The sequence below is a fragment of the Heptranchias perlo genome, chromosome 22 (assembly GCF_035084215.1).
Source record: "Heptranchias perlo isolate sHepPer1 chromosome 22, sHepPer1.hap1, whole genome shotgun sequence".
NCBI classification, from domain to species: Eukaryota; Metazoa; Chordata; class Chondrichthyes; order Hexanchiformes; family Hexanchidae; genus Heptranchias; species Heptranchias perlo.
This window is the reverse complement of record NC_090346.1, coordinates 44498360-44515859: the sequence shown is the minus strand read 5'-3', so window position 1 is coordinate 44515859 and position 17500 is coordinate 44498360. Positions and strand designations below refer to the sequence as shown.

At 41.7% G+C, this 17500-nt stretch overlaps 1 protein-coding gene and 1 long non-coding RNA gene across 3 annotated transcripts in view; one reads left to right on the top strand and one right to left on the bottom strand.

The window, feature by feature from the left end:
* Positions 1–5457, bottom strand: part of caskin1 (CASK interacting protein 1) — a 442509-nt gene extending 437052 nt beyond the window's left edge. For both annotated transcript variants that reach the window (XM_068003445.1, XM_068003444.1), the window contains exon 1: positions 5073–5457. In XM_068003445.1, coding sequence (XP_067859546.1) covers positions 5073–5166 — 94 coding nt within the window. In that variant the 5' untranslated portion in view covers positions 5167–5457. The remainder of the gene's footprint in view (positions 1–5072) is intronic.
* Positions 5458–6486: 1029 nt separating this feature from the next.
* LOC137340952 (uncharacterized) overlaps positions 6487–17500 on the top strand; it is a 33554-nt gene continuing 22540 nt past the window's right edge. The window contains exons 1-2 of the long non-coding RNA XR_010966921.1: positions 6487–6529; positions 7437–7547. This is a non-coding gene — a long non-coding RNA (uncharacterized lncRNA). The remainder of the gene's footprint in view (positions 6530–7436; positions 7548–17500) is intronic.

Here is a 17500-nt window from a genome sequence, read left to right as displayed (position 1 = left end):
TAAACATCCTGAAGAGACAGTCAGTGCCAAGGCACAAAATCATCTGTACAAGGACTAAGTGCCTCCACTACTTGAGCACTCAAGCTGCCTGCATCTTTCTAAATTATTCTACAATGCTGTAATATTCCTTTTCATTGGTTTAACCGCCCCTTTTTTAAAAAAGTCTGTATGTACTTTGAGATGTATTGCAAATCTCACTACGATTTGCTACTCTGTTGGCCTGAAGTTATAAGCAATTTTATGACAAATGCAGCAATGTACTATAGATAAGGAAAATCAATAAGACGCTGTATATTGCAGCTATTTCTTTTCAGGTCAGCATCCATTTCCCCAATGTGAATACATCTTATTTCCTCGCCATTGCACAGAGAATTCCACAGCAACAAAAAACAACCATTTGCTAAATAATGCAGGTGATTTTGTTATCCTGTTTCAGATGTCTATCCTACAGTTCTAGGGAAGCTTATAAATGATTTATTTTAAAAATTAGAATAAAAGGCACTTCACTTTCTTCCCTTTCCACCACCCCTGGTATGGTAAGACGGAGTACACACAATCTACTCCCAGGCTTCTGCCAACAGCATTCTGAAAGGGCGTACCAGTGGATAACCGGGAACAGGCCGCAGTAAATCTCCCTTGCCGTTTGCCCTCCACTCCCTGTACAGAGCTAGCATATAGAGTGGCCGCTGTGGCTCAGTGGATAGCACTATTGCCTCTGACTTAGAAGGTTGTGGGTTCAAGCCCCATTCCAGAGACTTGAGCACAAAATCTAGGCCGACTCTCCCAGTGCAGTACTGAGGGAGTGCTGCACTGTCGGAGGTGCCATCTTTTGGATGAGGCATTAAAGTGAGGCCCCGTCTGCCCATGGCCACTATTTTAAATAAGAGCAGGGGTGTTCTCCTGCCAATGCTGGCAACCAACACCATTAAAACAGATGATCTGGTCATTATCACATTGCTGTTTGCTGTTTGTGGGACCTTGCTGTGCGCAAATTGGCTGACACGTTTCCTACATTACAACAGTGACTACACTTCCAAAGTAGTTAATTGGCTGTAAAGTGCTTTAGGACATCCTAAGGTCGTGAACGGTGCTATATAAATGCAAGCCTTTCTTGCTTTTCTTTATTACCCTTTTCAATGTCTCCTGTGATGGTATAACTGAGCTTCCACTAGCCCTTGCTTCCTACTGCAGCTTTTTGCACCAAGGGTTGTGAGGCTGCGAAATGCACGACCAGAATTAATGATTGAAGAAGAGACCATGTCAACGTTTAAGAACAGGCTAGGTTGGTGGTCGAAGACAAGGGGGAAATAATGAGATTATAGGAACAGGGTGGACACATGGGAATTAGGAGTTGTGCTCATGTGGAGGGTTACAACAACAACAGCTTGCATTTATATAGCACCTTCAACGTGGGAAAATGTCCCAAGGTGCTTCACAGAAGTGTTATTGGACAAAAAGTGATGGCGAACCAAAGAAGGCGATATTAGGACAGGTGACCAAAAGCTTGTTCAAAGAAATAAGTTTTAAGGAAGGTCTTATAAAAGGAGGAGAGAGTGGTGGAGAGGTTTAGGGAGGGAATTCCAGAACTTAGTGCCTAGACTGCTGAAGGCACGGCCGCCAATGGTGGGACCAAATGGCCTGTTTCCATGTTGTAATTCCACTGTGGAGTGTGTTGAAGATCCAAAGGCATGGAATGGCCGCAGCAACCCCAAAGTATTAAACATGACAGAAATCCAATGACCACCCATGACTTTTTCCCCTCTCCCTCTTTCTATATTGTGTTTCCAGTTGAAATAGACTGTGCCTTGTAATCTGTATGCGAATGTCGTATCGTAGGAAAAAGTGTGATTTAGAGAAGAAAAGTGCCAGGTGATTTTAGTTCATCAAAACAACTTGCAAAAAAATAGTATACTTATACACACATAATTATAGAAGAAGATCAGAGTGGTACCCTATCGTATTGTGACAAGGTTTGGTAGTATGTGGGTTTGTGCCACACACACCGCACAGAGCTCCCAATTTTTAAAAATTGATTCTCAGGATTTGGGCATCGCTGGCAAGGTCAGCATTTTATTGCCCCTCCTTAGTTGCCACAAGATTCTGATACAACTGAACGCTTGCTTGGCCACTTCAGAGGGCAGTTAAGAGTCAACCACATTGTTGGTGATGGACTGGAGTCACATATAGGTGACTTAAGGTGATTAGCAACATGAAAATAAACTTTGTTTTGAACACAGCAAGTAGTTATGATCTGGAATGCACTGCCTGAAAGTGGTGAAAGCAGATTCAATCATGGCTTTCAAAAAGGAAATGGATAAATACTTGGAGAAAAAATTTGCAGGGCTACAGGGAAAAAGACTAACTGGATAGCTCTTGCAAAGAGCCAGCACAGGCTTGATGGGCTGAATGGCCTCCTCCTGTGCTGTAACCATTCTATGATAGGCCAAGCCAGGTTAGGACAGCAGGTTTCCTTCCCTAGCAGCACATTAGTGAACCAGTTGTGTTTTTATGATAATCCAATGGTCACTTTTACTAATCCCAGCTTTTTATTTCCAATTTTTTTTTTAAAACTGAATTCAAATTCTCAAACAGATGGGATTTGAACTCACGTTCTCTGGATTACTAGTCCAGTAAGATAACCACTATACTAACTTATCTGTGTCACTGTTAGGAGCACCAAGCAATTGAGCAGTGGATAAATGCAACCTCCAGCAATAATATTCAATGGTCTCCCTGCAAATTTCAATGCATTCCTGGGGGTCATTGTCCAAACAACAACTTGCATTTATATTGCACCTTTAACGTAGTAAAACTTCCCAAGGCACGTCACAGGAGCGATTATCAAACAAAATTTGACACCAAGCCACATAAGGAGATATTAGGACAGGGGTCAAAGAGGTAGGTTTTAAGGAGCGACATAAAGGAGGAGAGAGAGGTAGAGAGGCAGAGGAGTTTAGGGAGGGAATTTCAAAGATTAGGGCTTAAGCAGCTGAAGGCATAGCCGCCAATGGTGGAGTGATGAAAATCAGGGATGCGCAAGAGACCAGAATTGGAGAAGAGCAGAGATCACAAAGGGTTTCTTCAGCTACCACAGGAAAACAGTACCATCATCACAGAAATCATTATTATTGTACAGCAATGGAACGAGTGTGCTGGTAAGTCAACAAATACAAAAATCTGACAGATAGAACTCGGACAACTTTGGGAACCCGTGGGATCCCCTCATGTCCCAGACCCCAAACTTGAAAACCTATGCCCTACATGGGTCGGGCAGAGGTTAGAGGGAAAGTCACCTCACAGAGGCCCAAAACATGGGTCGGGCAGAGGTTAGAGGGAAAGTCACCTCACAGAGGCCCAAAACACTGAAGGGGTTCAGAGAATAGACCGGAAAATAAAAAGTTAAAGTACATTATAATTGTGAGTGAACTTTCTGTTAAATTGACAAATCAGTGAAACTTTTTTTTTAAAAAAAAGGCCTCATCAATGGGACATGATGTCCTCTCTTGAAAGGCTCCCCATGCATCCAACGATTGGATTCTTCTAGAAGACGATTGCAGTGGATCTTTACAAATGGACAGCAGAGCAGGCTCCAGGCACATCTCTGCACTTTGATAGCATCTCATTCTGGCAAATAATGCTTCTAATTGCTTCCATCATTCTTAATTAGAACATATTTTATTCACATGAAACTAAATTATTTCAAAACACTCCTACATACCCTCAATACACTCTCGGCTTTCTATGTAATCTTCAAATTACTATTCTATGCAATGGTATGTAGAAAAGATGGATCTACTGAAGATTCAGAATATATAGAATTGAACATGATTTGGACACACATTACCACATACCTCTAAAGTTGGCGGTTAAGTAAGAAGTATATAATCCCCTTGTTTGAAAGGGGGAAGCACTTTCATTACTAGTTGCAACTAGGGTAGTGTGGGAGAGACATCATTTCTTCCTCCCAGACAACCCTTCTGAAATTCCTGTTATTACCACATAATAGTTTGCATTACAGGCTCTCCCCCCTTTTAATCCTGGGTAAATTTAGAATTTTAATCTATCATTTAAAGTGTCTCTCAGCAACCTTGCTTTCAATTAACAGGTCTGCAGCATCCATTGCTTTGTAATCTTCCCTGTGTAACACGCACTTGTCAGCCCATCAATCAGGGGTTAAATCTAAAATAGCAATAGCCACCACGTCCATTGGGGCGTACAAACTAGCGAATATCCGGCACCTCTGGCAGTGAGTGAAAAGACTCAGCAGCGGCGGCAAGCTAACGGGGTGAATCCCCTGTCAACACTATTGCTCCGGTGTGGAATAACTCCATTTGATTCCCCTAAATCTGCAGACCCTCATTGCAACACAGAAGCTCATGCCTTACATTACAACCGAGTAAATAGTCATTATCTCCCGGTTTGTCCAGCCGGCTATTGGGGAGCGAGAGTGCTCTCTCTCTCTCTCTCTTTCTCTCTACTCTTTCTTCCCCCTCGATTGGAATACGAGACATTTTAGTCACCGTCTTGATTCTCTCTCATCAGCCAATTGTTACTGTAGCAGAATGTTTGAGGTACACTGTCCCCCCCTCCCTCTCTAAATGACTGTTTTACCAATATATACTTTGAGGTTTTTCCATAGATTCTACAATCCATCTCTTTACTGCATTGAGAATTTATAGTAAGACAATCAAACGTGTGTTAGGAACCACATATCTCGATGTTGGCCAATATCAATTGGCAGTGTCCAACATGCACTATTAAAGCTGATGCTTACTATAATTGTAAGGGGGTGGGGGAAGGATATTAGAAAGCATCGGATTGCATTGTGAGGACGAATGGTACACAAGAGCCTGGGAGAACCAGTGAGAGAGAGAGAGAAGGCACTATAATAGAGGCTGATGTTATATTACCCCCGATTGCTGTTGTATCAGGAGCCGGCGTTTAGCATCTGTAGACAAGGGAACCCACACTGACCGGGAGACAAAACTCGCTCCCTTCCCCCCCCTCCCTCACTAGTAACAAGACATTTCCTTTTTAATTTTAACCAATTGATCGATTTAAATGCTACTCACTCGTTTTGCCTTGCTTCGGCCTCTGCAACAGCTTCTGCACTGCAGGTACATCTTCGCTTTTGACAGCTTGCAGTAATTCCTGATCTTTCCCCATGGCTTGTGTGTGTGTGTGTGTGTGTTTATATCCGATGCATCCTACGTTTTAGGAGGAGAGAGACAAGAGAGAGAAATATCTGCACGGCAGTGCGAACGCACAGGGCATGTAGGCAGAGATAGAGGAGGCGAGCTAATGTTGAGTCAATGACATAGCACCAAACACCTCTCCTCTTGTTTGACAACCCCCCCAAAAAAAAGGACAACACGGCTTCCTTCTTTCCGGGAGAGCGGTGACAGCACTAGGTAAACACACGCGATGCCATGGCTCTTGGATGGTTCAGTCTGTCTCCAGTCCTCATCGCTTTGCAGCCGCTGTCTCGCTCGCTTGCCGAGAGCTGGGATCTACTCCCAGTGTTCCTGCTCTGCCGCATGGCGGAGGGAGATTGTACATGATCCAAACCATCACATCCCTCTCATACCAAATAGGACAGAGCCTGGGCCAAGGCATGTTTATTTCTGGAAGCAGCCTTAAAGGAAAACTGCAGGACAGGGGAGGGGGGGGAAAAATCCATTTTAAAGTCGATTTCTTTTTATGTATTATATAATTGCTTTGTTTTCCAATATTTCTCTAATCCTCCAGTCCATTACAATTATACTTATTTTTAAAAGTATATATTTTTGGTCTATAGATAAAAATTAAACAGATCAAATTGTAAATTAAAATATCATTTTAATACAGCAACTTGCAGTAATTGCTAGAAGTACAGACGTTGTTATAAGGGTTAAATCAACATCCCAGGCGGGCGCTTGAGTGATCCCACTATAACATTTTTGTGTACCCAGGGATAAGCAATACAGGATGATGAGTATTGGTACCTCACGCTATATTTTAATGACAGTGCTGTAATTCAGCAAATCAACCTCCTGCACTGTACACCAAAGTAACATTTTGTGCTTAAACAGCGCCAGGCGCAAGTTACGCTGAAAATAACGCCAATTTGAAATAACATGACGGTGCGAGTTTGCTGTCTCCTGAGGCTTCGTAACTGTGGGCAAGCAAGAAACGTGACTACATCAATCATCCAGCTCGTCACCACAGCCTGCTCCCACTTCATTACTGCTCTTCAATTATACTTAACACACGATTACATCTCAATTTCATTTAAAACACGTGAATTGACTTTTTTTTAACCAGTTATTGAGCAGCTCCCTACAGCTTCTGGTCGAATCTAGCGCAGCATTACCAGCTGGTCAATCCATAATTGTACATCACACCTGTGGTCTGGCATCAAGCTGGATATTTGAAGTTAATTCCACACCTGTCTTGAAATGCAGTGTCTTGTTTTCCATTGGTTATTTTTAACCTGGAAGCAGTGCTAATGATGTCCTTTGACTTTGGGTTGTGTTTGTCATCAGGATTTGTAAGTTTAATGTGGAGAGAATGACAATTAATTGGGAATGCTTTCTGGGGGTGACTGGTAGATTAAAGGGTGCTGTCTGTATCCTATTTTACACTATGTCTGCAGTTTAGTAACCTATTACTGAATCAAAGATATGAGTAATATAAATAGAATTGCTAACTTAACATGTGGAGACTGTATAACTCTGGATTATTTTCTCACCATTTCATAGCAAGATTCTATAACTTTGTAAGTTGTATGTAATAATGCTGGATCATGAACATTGCCAGATTTCTGTTATAACATAGGACCAGGAGTAGGCCATTCAGCCCCTCGAGCCTGCTCTGCCAAACTATTAGATCATGGCTGATCTGTGCCTCAACTCCATTTACCCGCCTTAGATTCATATCCCTGTGTTAATAATTGATCACATTAAGTGATTTTTGTCGGTGAGCTATTGGATGATGTGCCTCATGGCCACTCATTTGATCGCCTTTCGGTTGGTGGAGGAGGGGGGGGAAATAGGAGAGGAATTTCCCAAAATTCTTTTTTTTCCTGAATTGGCCTAGAGTTTCTTAAAAATCTTTGTCTTGCTTCTCCCAGGAGGTTATATGGTTGTTGGCAGGTGGAGGGCAATTGGGGGTCATGATGCTCAGTGCAACATGACTGTGCAATACAGGGTCAATGGATCAACTGGTCTTTCCCTGTCTATCACTTCTGTACGCCTGCGTGTAAGATGAATGATAAATAATTAATATTGCTGTCTTTATTTGTAAAATCTTGGGATTGCTTTGATAAATGCACACGTGCTAACTCTGCTTTTAAAATAGTAATTACTAAATCCAGAGAACTACAGTCAGAGATTTACCAGCTCTGGTTTCTTTCAATCGATGGCAATAGATTTGATGATCCTTTATGACATTCACAGGTTCTATTTTCAACCAGAAGTATTGACAGGAACAATTCACAACAGCAGCAACCAAATGTTAATTAGATCAAGGAACACTGCAAGCAAGAGCTGACCTCATCTCGTACAACGGTAGGTACAGCATAAAATTATTCAGGGCCAGAGTTCTCCTCGACTAATTTTGATCGCGTAAGTGAGTCGGAGAGGAATTTCCAAGATTTTTTTTTTGTCCCCAAATTGGCCTAGGGTGTTTTCTCTTTTTTGCCACTCCCAGGCGATCACATGGTTTCCGGGTGAGGAATGTGTATATTGTGATGCATAAGGTCTCACTATTGTGTGGGTTCGGGCTGAATGGACCAGAGAGTCTTTTCCTGTCTGGCGTTGTTCGTATGTTTTAGTAGAGAGGGAGAGGTGTGTGAATAAGTTCAGCTGTGTTGGCGAATTGAGGATAGACGAGGCCCTTCAGTCGCTTCGCTAAGGTCACAAAAGTAGAGCAATAATGTGTTTCTAATATACCCTGATGTTGATGAGCTTTTGGTCTTCCTTAATTAGATTCACTTTTAGAGATCAATTCATGTTGTCACTGCAAGCTTATGTCTTCTGTCCACTGAATCAAAGGAGCCAGCAGCATGACATCTGACCAGAAAATCAGATTTTAAACAAATCAATCTGCACGACTTTCTAGTCCTAAAGTTAGTTTGGCTTAGTTGGTAGCCTTCTGGGTTAAAATGTCATGGGCTCAAGCCCGTGCTTAAACTAGACTGACCGTATATTGCAGTACTATACTGGTAGAGGCACCATCTTTCCAAAGAGATGTTAAACCGAGGTCCTGTTCAGATGGATATGAAAGATCCAATGGCACTACTTGAATAACTGGTGTCTAGGCTAACATTTCTCCCTCAATTAGTATCGCCAGAAAACTAGCTTCCCGTATCACTGCTGTTTGCGAGGTGTCGTTGGCACAGAATGGCTGCTGCGTTTGCTTAAATAGACCACTCCTCATAAATCAAAGGCATTTTTTTGGTAGGAAGAAAAATTGAATTTTCAATAATTTGAATTAAGTAGTTGAAATAACATGGCCAAGTGGGAATCTAGTGATTTAAAAAAAATGAATTATTGAATAATGTAAATTAAATGACTTTGCAGCAAGAGTTCACTGTGTTGCTCCAAAAAACAAATCGCCAAGTATGGAGCTTTGAGACTTTTCAATGGTGTGATAAGGTGCTATAAAGCAAAGGAAGAACTTGCATTTATTTAGCTCCTTTCACAACCTCAGGACGTCCCACGGTGCTTTACAGCCAATGAAGTACTTTTGAGTGTAGTCATTGTTGTAGGAACATAGGAATAGGAGCAGGCCATTCAGCCCCTCGAGCCTGTTCCGCCATTCAATTAGATCATGGCTGATCTGTATCTTAACTCCATTTACCCGCCTTTGTTCTGTGTGCCTTAATCCCCTTGCCTAACAAAAATCTATCAACCTCAGTTTTGAAATTTTCAATTGACCCCCAGCCTCAACAGCTTTTTGGGGGAGAGTTTACCAGATTTCCACCACCCTTTGTGTGAAGTTGTAATGTAGGAAACGTGGCAGCCAATTTGTGCACAGCAAGCTCCCACAAATAGCAACGTGATGATGACCAGATAATCTTTTTTTTGAGGGATAAATATTGGCCTGGACACCGGGGAGAACTCCCCTGCTCTTCTTTGAAGATGTCATGGGATCTTTTATGTCCATCTGAGGGGGTAGACGGAGCTTCGGTTTAATATCTCATCCGAAAGACGGGTGCCATATAAAAATAAATAAGCATTTCCTTTTCTTTGTGTTGTGATTTGTTGCCACTTAAATATCCGGTGAGATAATGCTTGACCTCAAAATAGCAACCACACTGATGTATTACCCTTCTGAATCCCCACAACTCTGCTAAAACGTAAACAGTATATATGATGGTTTCTTGGCGATTCGATAACAACCAGCTTACGACAAATATAATTATAGCCAGATGTTTTTTATTTTTCTCATCTCAGCATCTGGTCAAAGAAGGCCTGTTAATCATCAACATAAATAATATTAACCTTGAGATCATTGGTTCTATGCTATGTCCAAGGTGTCTAGTCAGTAACATGCTGACCTTCAAAGGTCACATTGCTGAGCTGATCAGCAAAATTAATAATTTCGTAAACACATCAGATCTTGGCCTCACATAGAAAGCAGCAATTACGGGAAAAAGGTACTCATTGTTACTGCATACAATGACCATGTAAACCGTAGACTCTGTTCAAATATTCAGCTATCGCACAAAGTGTCAATCAAATTGCAATATTATTAATAATGAATTGTGGTCCAAGGATCTCAATTGAAACAATGTTATACAAACTGAAAAATGTTGGGGAAAGGAAAAGGTGAGAGTGAGAGAGAGGGTAAGAATAAATAATCTCTGGTAGCCTGGGCTTTGGCCATTTCCCCTGGCTATGCAGGGGAGTGGAATACATTCATGTTGCCTGGTGATTATAGAAGACTTGATGTCCTAAATTCCCATGATCAGAGAAGATTTCTACATTAGTTGACTAAAAATAGATGAAAGAAAAACTTAAAAGACTTGAACAACATGTGTTTATACAGTACGTGTCTCAGAAAGGTTTCTGAGTGCTTCACATAGAATGAACTATTCTTGAATTGGAGTGACTGTTATGTAAGCAAATACAACAATCCATTTTTGAACACCGCAAAACCCTACAAAGAGCAACGAGATAAAAGACCAGTTGATCTGTTTTTGGCAGGTGTAACATAGGTCAGGACACTGATAGAACTCCTTGCTCTTCTTCCAATGATGCCATTATAATGTCACCTGAACCACAGGAACAGAGAGCTGGGCCCTCACTTTAATGTTTCATCTGAAGAAGCGAACCTCCTCACTCCTATAGTACCGTGTCAACCTAGATTATGTGATCATCATCTTCACTGTCTGGAAAAGAAAATGAATTATAAAGGGAAAAAAAAGTAAGATCTATTGAAATGAAAAAAAAACATTAAAATAATCCCCTTCTATTGGTGTTTTTATCACAATATGAACCTGTCCCCTGTAATAAATCAGCTTTGTGCAGCGATGTTTTATTTCAATGAACATGGAATAACTGATGTTTATGAAAATTTGCCTCTGATGTTGATTTCTGTAATTTACACCTTATGATCTGAGTCCTCTGGGGTTAAATTTACTTTTGCAAATGAAGTTGGACCGTGACTGTGTTTCGACGGAGTGCCAGTGGGGAGGGTCGTGACATTGAAGCACCACAGTTCTTCGAATGGTGTCTACTGAAGACCGCTTATATCCAAACTGATGCACTATCTGAACAATGCGGCTCAGTCTACAAAGAGCTTTCATCTGTCATATTGGGAACATTAATAGTTCAGATGTCAGCTTTCTTTATCTGCAACTGATTTATTATGAGAGATGACTCAGAAATCTGTACATCAAACATGTTTATATAGTCCAGTCTTCAGCTCAGAAGAGTGTTGGATATTAGTTTACTTCGGATTATGCATTTTTTTAAAAAAAATCACGCAAACATTTTACCCTCACCTTCAGGATAGTTTAAGCAAAAATTATTCTATTTATATTTTGTCTCAGACCTTTACCAATAATCTTAAGCAGGCCCCTAATAGGTGGTTAATAACACAGTCAACTTGCCTTCTAGATTTCGCTCCATTCTTCTGGGGAAGGGTCTTACCTGCACAAGGCACCATATCCTCAGATAAGCTGGCTGAAATCAGGTAACTACTATGTATAAAATGACAGAGGAGAATATGTACCTTCCCATTTCATAGAACATAGGATACACAAGATCATTAAATAAACACCAAACAGTAACACCTCATGCGTTCGAGTAAACCAATTCCTGATTCCCCCAATACACACAAACATACGTGTGTGCACATTGCAACCCACTCGCATTATATTAGGTCAAAGGCTTTGTGAATCAAGAAAAAACATTTCCTTGAACAAGGAAGAGTGCAAAATATATAGCCAATAAATTCAGTAACGACTGTTTTGGTCATGGAAAAGAAACACATCTCCAACTGATGTTGGTTGATGAGTCCACTGAAAACAAGCATTGGGAAATAAACAATATTTTCAGGCAATTTGGAGAACATTACTGATATGGATATAGATTAATTTGTCAGGGCAGATACATTTTCTCGCTTAATTAAAGAAGATGGCTCTTGGCAATTATTCACTCTTTTGGCCTGGGTTCATTTGGAAGTGACAGATTACTGGCAAATGGTGAAGAGAAGGTGATGAAAGGTTCTGATGAAAGGTCACCGACCTGAAACATTAACTCTGTTTCTCTCTGCACAGATGCTTCCTAACTTGCTAAGTGTTTTCCAGCATTTTCTGATTTTATTAAAGAGAAGCTGATTTCATTTGAGGAGATTGTTCAAGAAGTTTCGAATCTAATCAACTATTGTAATGTACAAACAGAAATGTGATAATGACCAGATAAGCTGCTTTTTAATGATGTTGGTTGAGGGATAAATATTGGCCAGGACACTGGGGAGAACTCCCCTGTTCTTCTTCGAAATAGCACCATGGGATCTTTTATAGCCACCTGAGAGGGCAGACGTGGCCTCGGTTTAACGTCTCAGCCAAAAAAACAGCACCTCTGATAGTGCAGCAATCCCTCAGTACTACACTGGAGTGTCGGCAGAGATTTTGTGTTCAAGTCTCTGAAGCGGGACTTGAACCCCACAACCTTCTGACTCAGAGGCGAGAGTGCTACCCGCTGAGCTTAGGTGTAGTTGTGGTGAAGAGGCATATTAGGGATACACTATGTTTTCTTTGGTTTGCGGTGGAATATTGTTTGGATGGATACATGTGTATATAAGGAAAACTAAAACTAAATTAGAATATAAAAATGATTTGTAAGCCTCATAAAGAAGCCTGAAGAGACGTTGCCTAGTGGTAGAATTCTAATAGCTGTGAAGAGAATCTTTCAAGCTTACAAACGGTCTGCTTACTAGGTGGAAAGAAAATGTAAAAAAGAAAGCCCTTGGGGGATCCTCCAGAAACTGGAAAAGAATAGTTAATCCTTCTTAGGCCAGAGTAATATCTTCTCAAGTGTTCCTCTTTTTTTTCTATGTCTGTTTATGCTTTTGTGAAGTTCCTTGAGGCATTTGTTCTGCGTTAAAGGTGCTATATAAAGGCAAGTTGTTGGTCGAAGTGAAAACAAAGCCAGCATCTTTTGGAAGTGTTGCTTATAATTGTTCAGGAATCATTTAGCGCCCTCGAAAATATAGTGAGGTGCCTTTTTGATTATTTAGAGGGCTGTCTTCATACTGAAAAAAACCCCACCAAGGACAGAGGATCCTTTCCACCTCCTATCCTCATGTGTGCTCACTGCAGCTATGAGGATCAAAATTTCTTAAGCATGTGGCAAGGTGCACATAGCGACACTATGGATAAGGTATAATTTATTTGTTGTTGAGATAATGCTATGCACAGTCTGTCACTATGGTAACAGTTTAGCTGAAACCTGCTATAGAGATCACATTGCCTCGCTCACCCCATAATAACAGAGACAGAAAGGGAAATACCTTTTAACATGGTGTAGAGCATTGAATTAGAAAAGGGAGCCTCAGTGAAGTAAATATTACTAATAAATGAATACCATTTATACCTACATGAACATCATCTGTCTTCCTTACTATATAATGGTTGCTGACCTCTTCCAATCAAACAGCTGCTGACTTTAACAATGCAGAGTTCACTGATCTCCCCTACCTCAAGTGTTAGTGCTGGGGACGCTTAAGAAAAAGATTGGACGTTTGAATGGAGGTTAGACTGATTCCTGCCAAAATGGCCATTTTTCTTTTTTACCTGATCAAATGATTTTTAAAAGAGCGGATGATGTTTGTATAACAAGTAGGGGATAAAAAAAAACTTATGTGAGAAAAATACAAGGTCTGTGTGAGGGCCTTGGGATAACTTGTGTTGTGATTTTGCTTGCCCTCCCTTTTGAGAAGCATTTCTCATTCAGTCAGGAACAAATCTTTCCTTGAATATATCAAACATTTAATTGTTGTTATCTTTTAGTGCAGAGAGAGGGCTGTGTCCTTTTTAAAAGATGAATAAATAAAACAAATCAACTGTTCTTTTTACTCCAGTTTAATAGCCTTCATCAATTGAGCCGCCTTCAAATCAATTCATACGAGCATGTTAAACATTCATAGACTAATATCACACAGCGTTTCATTTCCAGGCCACTGCCTCAGTGTGAGTCAGAGCCTCGGTGTGAAGAATTCCACTATTTATATAGCAGAACTCTGAGCACCGTCACTATACTAACCCTGTTGTGGGAGCATTATCATCCCAACTGCAGCAGTGCATTCAATTTTGGGCACTGAACCTCAGAAAAGATATATTGGCCTCGGGAGGGGGTACAGCGCAGGTTCGCCAGAATGAAGGTTTAAAGGGTTAAATTATGAGGACAGGTTGCACAGACTTGACTCTTATTCCCTTGAGTTTGGAAGGTTGTGAAGTGATCTAGTCAAAGTGTTTAAAATGATAAAATGATTTGATCGGGTAGATAGATAGAGAGAATCTATTCCCTCTGGTGGGGGAATCCAGAACAAGGAGGCACAATCTTAAAACTAGAGCCAGGCCATTTAGGAGTGAAATCAGGAAGCACTTTTTCCATACAAAGGGTTGATGAAATCTGTAACTCTCTTCCCCCAAAGGCTATGGATGCTGGGGGGCAATTGGAGCCTTCAAGATTTCACCATTTTAGATGTAGAATATTTCTTAAAGCTAGAATTTAAAAACCAAACCGAAAGAGTTGGTAATAACCATGATTTATTTAAAGAACCTGTTTGATTTATTTCTACATTATGTTAGTGCAACAAATTAAAGAGCTTTGTACTTGTGGAAATTTGCATCTTTTTAAATTAGCAAATAGTTTAAAACTGGTGCCAAGTGTCAATATTTGATCTTTTTAAACAGAAGTTGCTTTCAACTGGGATGCAGCCTGTATGCTATGAATCAACAAGACAGGATAACTCCTGAGTGTCAGAGTCTTCAACACATTAAGATAGCTTGAGGTCTCCAAATTACAAGAGGCCACGGCCTGGAGTTTCCTCTTTGGGCCCAATCCAGAATCTAGACCCGAAAATGCACCGAATGTTGCCCCCCTTTTCTCGATGTCAAGTTACGCCCAAGTATCTTCCCAATTTTATCAGAATACGCCCAAACTTAAAATGGGCATAAATCAGGGTAAACAATCGGAGCCCAAGGGAAGTGTAGAACCCACACCAGCATATTTCTTCCTTCGGTATGAAAATTTCAACTCATTTAACCATTTTTCATGCACATCGGGCACAGCATGTTTAAAAACTTGCAGTCAGGGAAGCTTTTATAATTTTAATGTGACTTATACCACCTGTTTGGGTGGGAAGCGGTGATCATACTGCCCAGTGACAGCAGGTAGGTGAGGGGATCGGCTGCTGGGGCCATCCCACGGGCGGAGGGGGGGTGGGTATCGCAATTGGGGTGGGGGAGGGGGGACTCGCGATCGGGATGGGAGGGGGCGAGCCCGCAGCAGGGGAGGCCTAAGCTTTCCTTGTGGGGCCCGGAGAGCACTCCTGCTCCCACAAAGAATGTAAAAATCTCTGGATCCTCTTCCCTGTTGTCTCCACCTGCCGGAAAACCTTCCTCTCAGGCCGCCCAGTTAAAATTGAGGTCAGGTCCGGGTGATGTCATCGAGTCCGACATGCATATGTGAAAAACGACCCCGCCAGCTTTGGGCGGGTGTCCTTGTTGCCTGCTCAGGTGAAAAATGGGAACGGGCAGCTCCAGGAAGGCTAAGTAACTGAGACAAAGTAACCGAGACAATTTTAACTGCCCACGTACCCCTTCGCTTAAGTTTTTTTTAGGAAATTAAGAAATTGAGGACGTTATCTTTTCTCCCTGCTCAGTCTTCTCCTCGTCCATTCCTGGATTCTTTCAGTCTCAGTTCTTTCGATGCTTTTACATGTGAATAATAAAACTAATGTTGCTTAAAAAATGAAAAGAATGGGCCTTAATTGCATTAATTTTAAGTACTTTTTTTTACATTGTGTTAGTGCATTAAATTAAAGAGCTTTGTAATTTTGCAAATTTGTGCCACCAAAGATAACAAACTGTTCAAACATTGTACCCCAAGTACAAATATTTGATCTGAATACTTATCCTGCATAATAAAAACACTAATATCCAGTATTGGGCAATAGATATTTAAGAAACAAAAATAACAGAATATGTTACTCAAACCAAATACTCCATCCCAGTGACATATTAATCTAAATAATGAAAGAAGTGTGTTAATAGGCACATCTGTGATGAGCAAAATACTCCCTTGAAGGTGTAATTCCCATCAGGCAAGCACTGCAGAATGGAGGTGAACTATGCCTTTAAATAAATTCTCCATTAATAGGTACCTACTGAGCAGCTTCAGTTGTAGTCTTACAAACTATGGAAATGTTGTGCAACAAAACTGAAACAAAACTTGATTGTGACAGGTAAACAACAAAAAGCTTAATCTGGGCGCAAACAAGCCACACGGCGTCAAAGATCGTGGAAATTTGGGCGTAAATGAGTAAAGCCCGTAACTACAACTCACCCAAAGTGCGGCCATTGACCCTTGTGTCCCAAAGAGTCACCGCCCACAAAACTGGCCACGCCCCCAAAACAAAAACGGGAATTTCCTCCAATTGTGCTTGTTTGGGTTTGGGTGGGGTGGAGTTGGGGGGGGGGGGTGGAGGTTTAATTGAATTGCGTCAGTGCTGTTGAAGAAATGTGTGTAATTGGTGGCGCAGACCTGTTCCTGTCTGTCTTCGAGCTTATGTTGCCGCTGCAGACCAACGCTGCAACAGCTGGTCAACGGGCCTTCGTCCCCATGCAAGGTGAGCAATGTCGCATTGGCAACTAAGCAATAGTCACTCATGAGGAAGTGATGCAGGAAATGTGCTCTGCTGATCGAGCTGGAGATGGGACAGGCTGTATCACTTATGTTAAATCAGATGGAGAGCCTGGTCAGAGTGATGGCAATACGCTCCCCTGACACTGGGATAAGTTATAATTCGAAAGGAATATATTTTTAATTTCATATTGTGGAATGCTGGAATGGTACACTCTCCATACTTTAGTTTTTACCGAATAACTTTAAACTTTTACAGTCTCGGGATAACAACCCATTGAAGGGAGGTTGGGTACATGGGCCTGTGGTAAGATAGCTGGTGTAACTATGTCACTGGTAAGTCAAATGTACGGAGTCGTACAACACCAGGTTATAGTCCAACAGCTTTATTTGAAATCACAAGCTTTCGGAGCTTTGCTCCTTCGTCAGGTGAGTGTCGGGTTCCATAAAGGCACAGCATATATAGTCAGAGAACAATGCCTGGTGATTACAGATAATCTTTCCAACTGCCCGTTATCACACCTCGGCAGAGAGATAATCACAGCAATCAAAGGAGTGGATGGTGTTCAGACAGAGAAACATTACATCCAAGAATACTGAATACACAAGCGGTCAGATCACAGAGACAGAGAGAGAGAGAGAGAGAATGACCAGTTGTATTAAAAACAGATCACTTTTTTTCGCTGGTGGGGTTACGTGTAGCGTGACATGAACCCAAGATCCCGGTTGAGGCCGTCCTCATGGGTGCGGAACTTGGCTATCAATTTCTGCTCGACGATTTTGCGTTGTCGTGTGTCTCGAAGGCCGCCTTGGAGAACGCTTACCCGAAGATCGGAGGCTGAATGTCCTTGACTGCTGAAGTGTTCCCCGACTGGGAGGGACACTCCTGTCTGGCGATTGTTGTGCGGTGTCCGTTCATCCGTTGTCGCAGTGTCTGCATGGTCTCGCCAATGTACCATGCTCCGGGGCATCCTTTCCTGCAACGTATGAGGTAGACAACGTTGGCCGAGTCACAGGAGTATGAACCATGTACCTGGTGGGTGGTGTCCTCTCGTGTGATGGTGGTGTCTGTGTCGATGATCTGGCATGTCTTGCAACGGTTGCCGTGGCAGGGTTGTGTGGCGTCGTGGACGCTGTTCTCC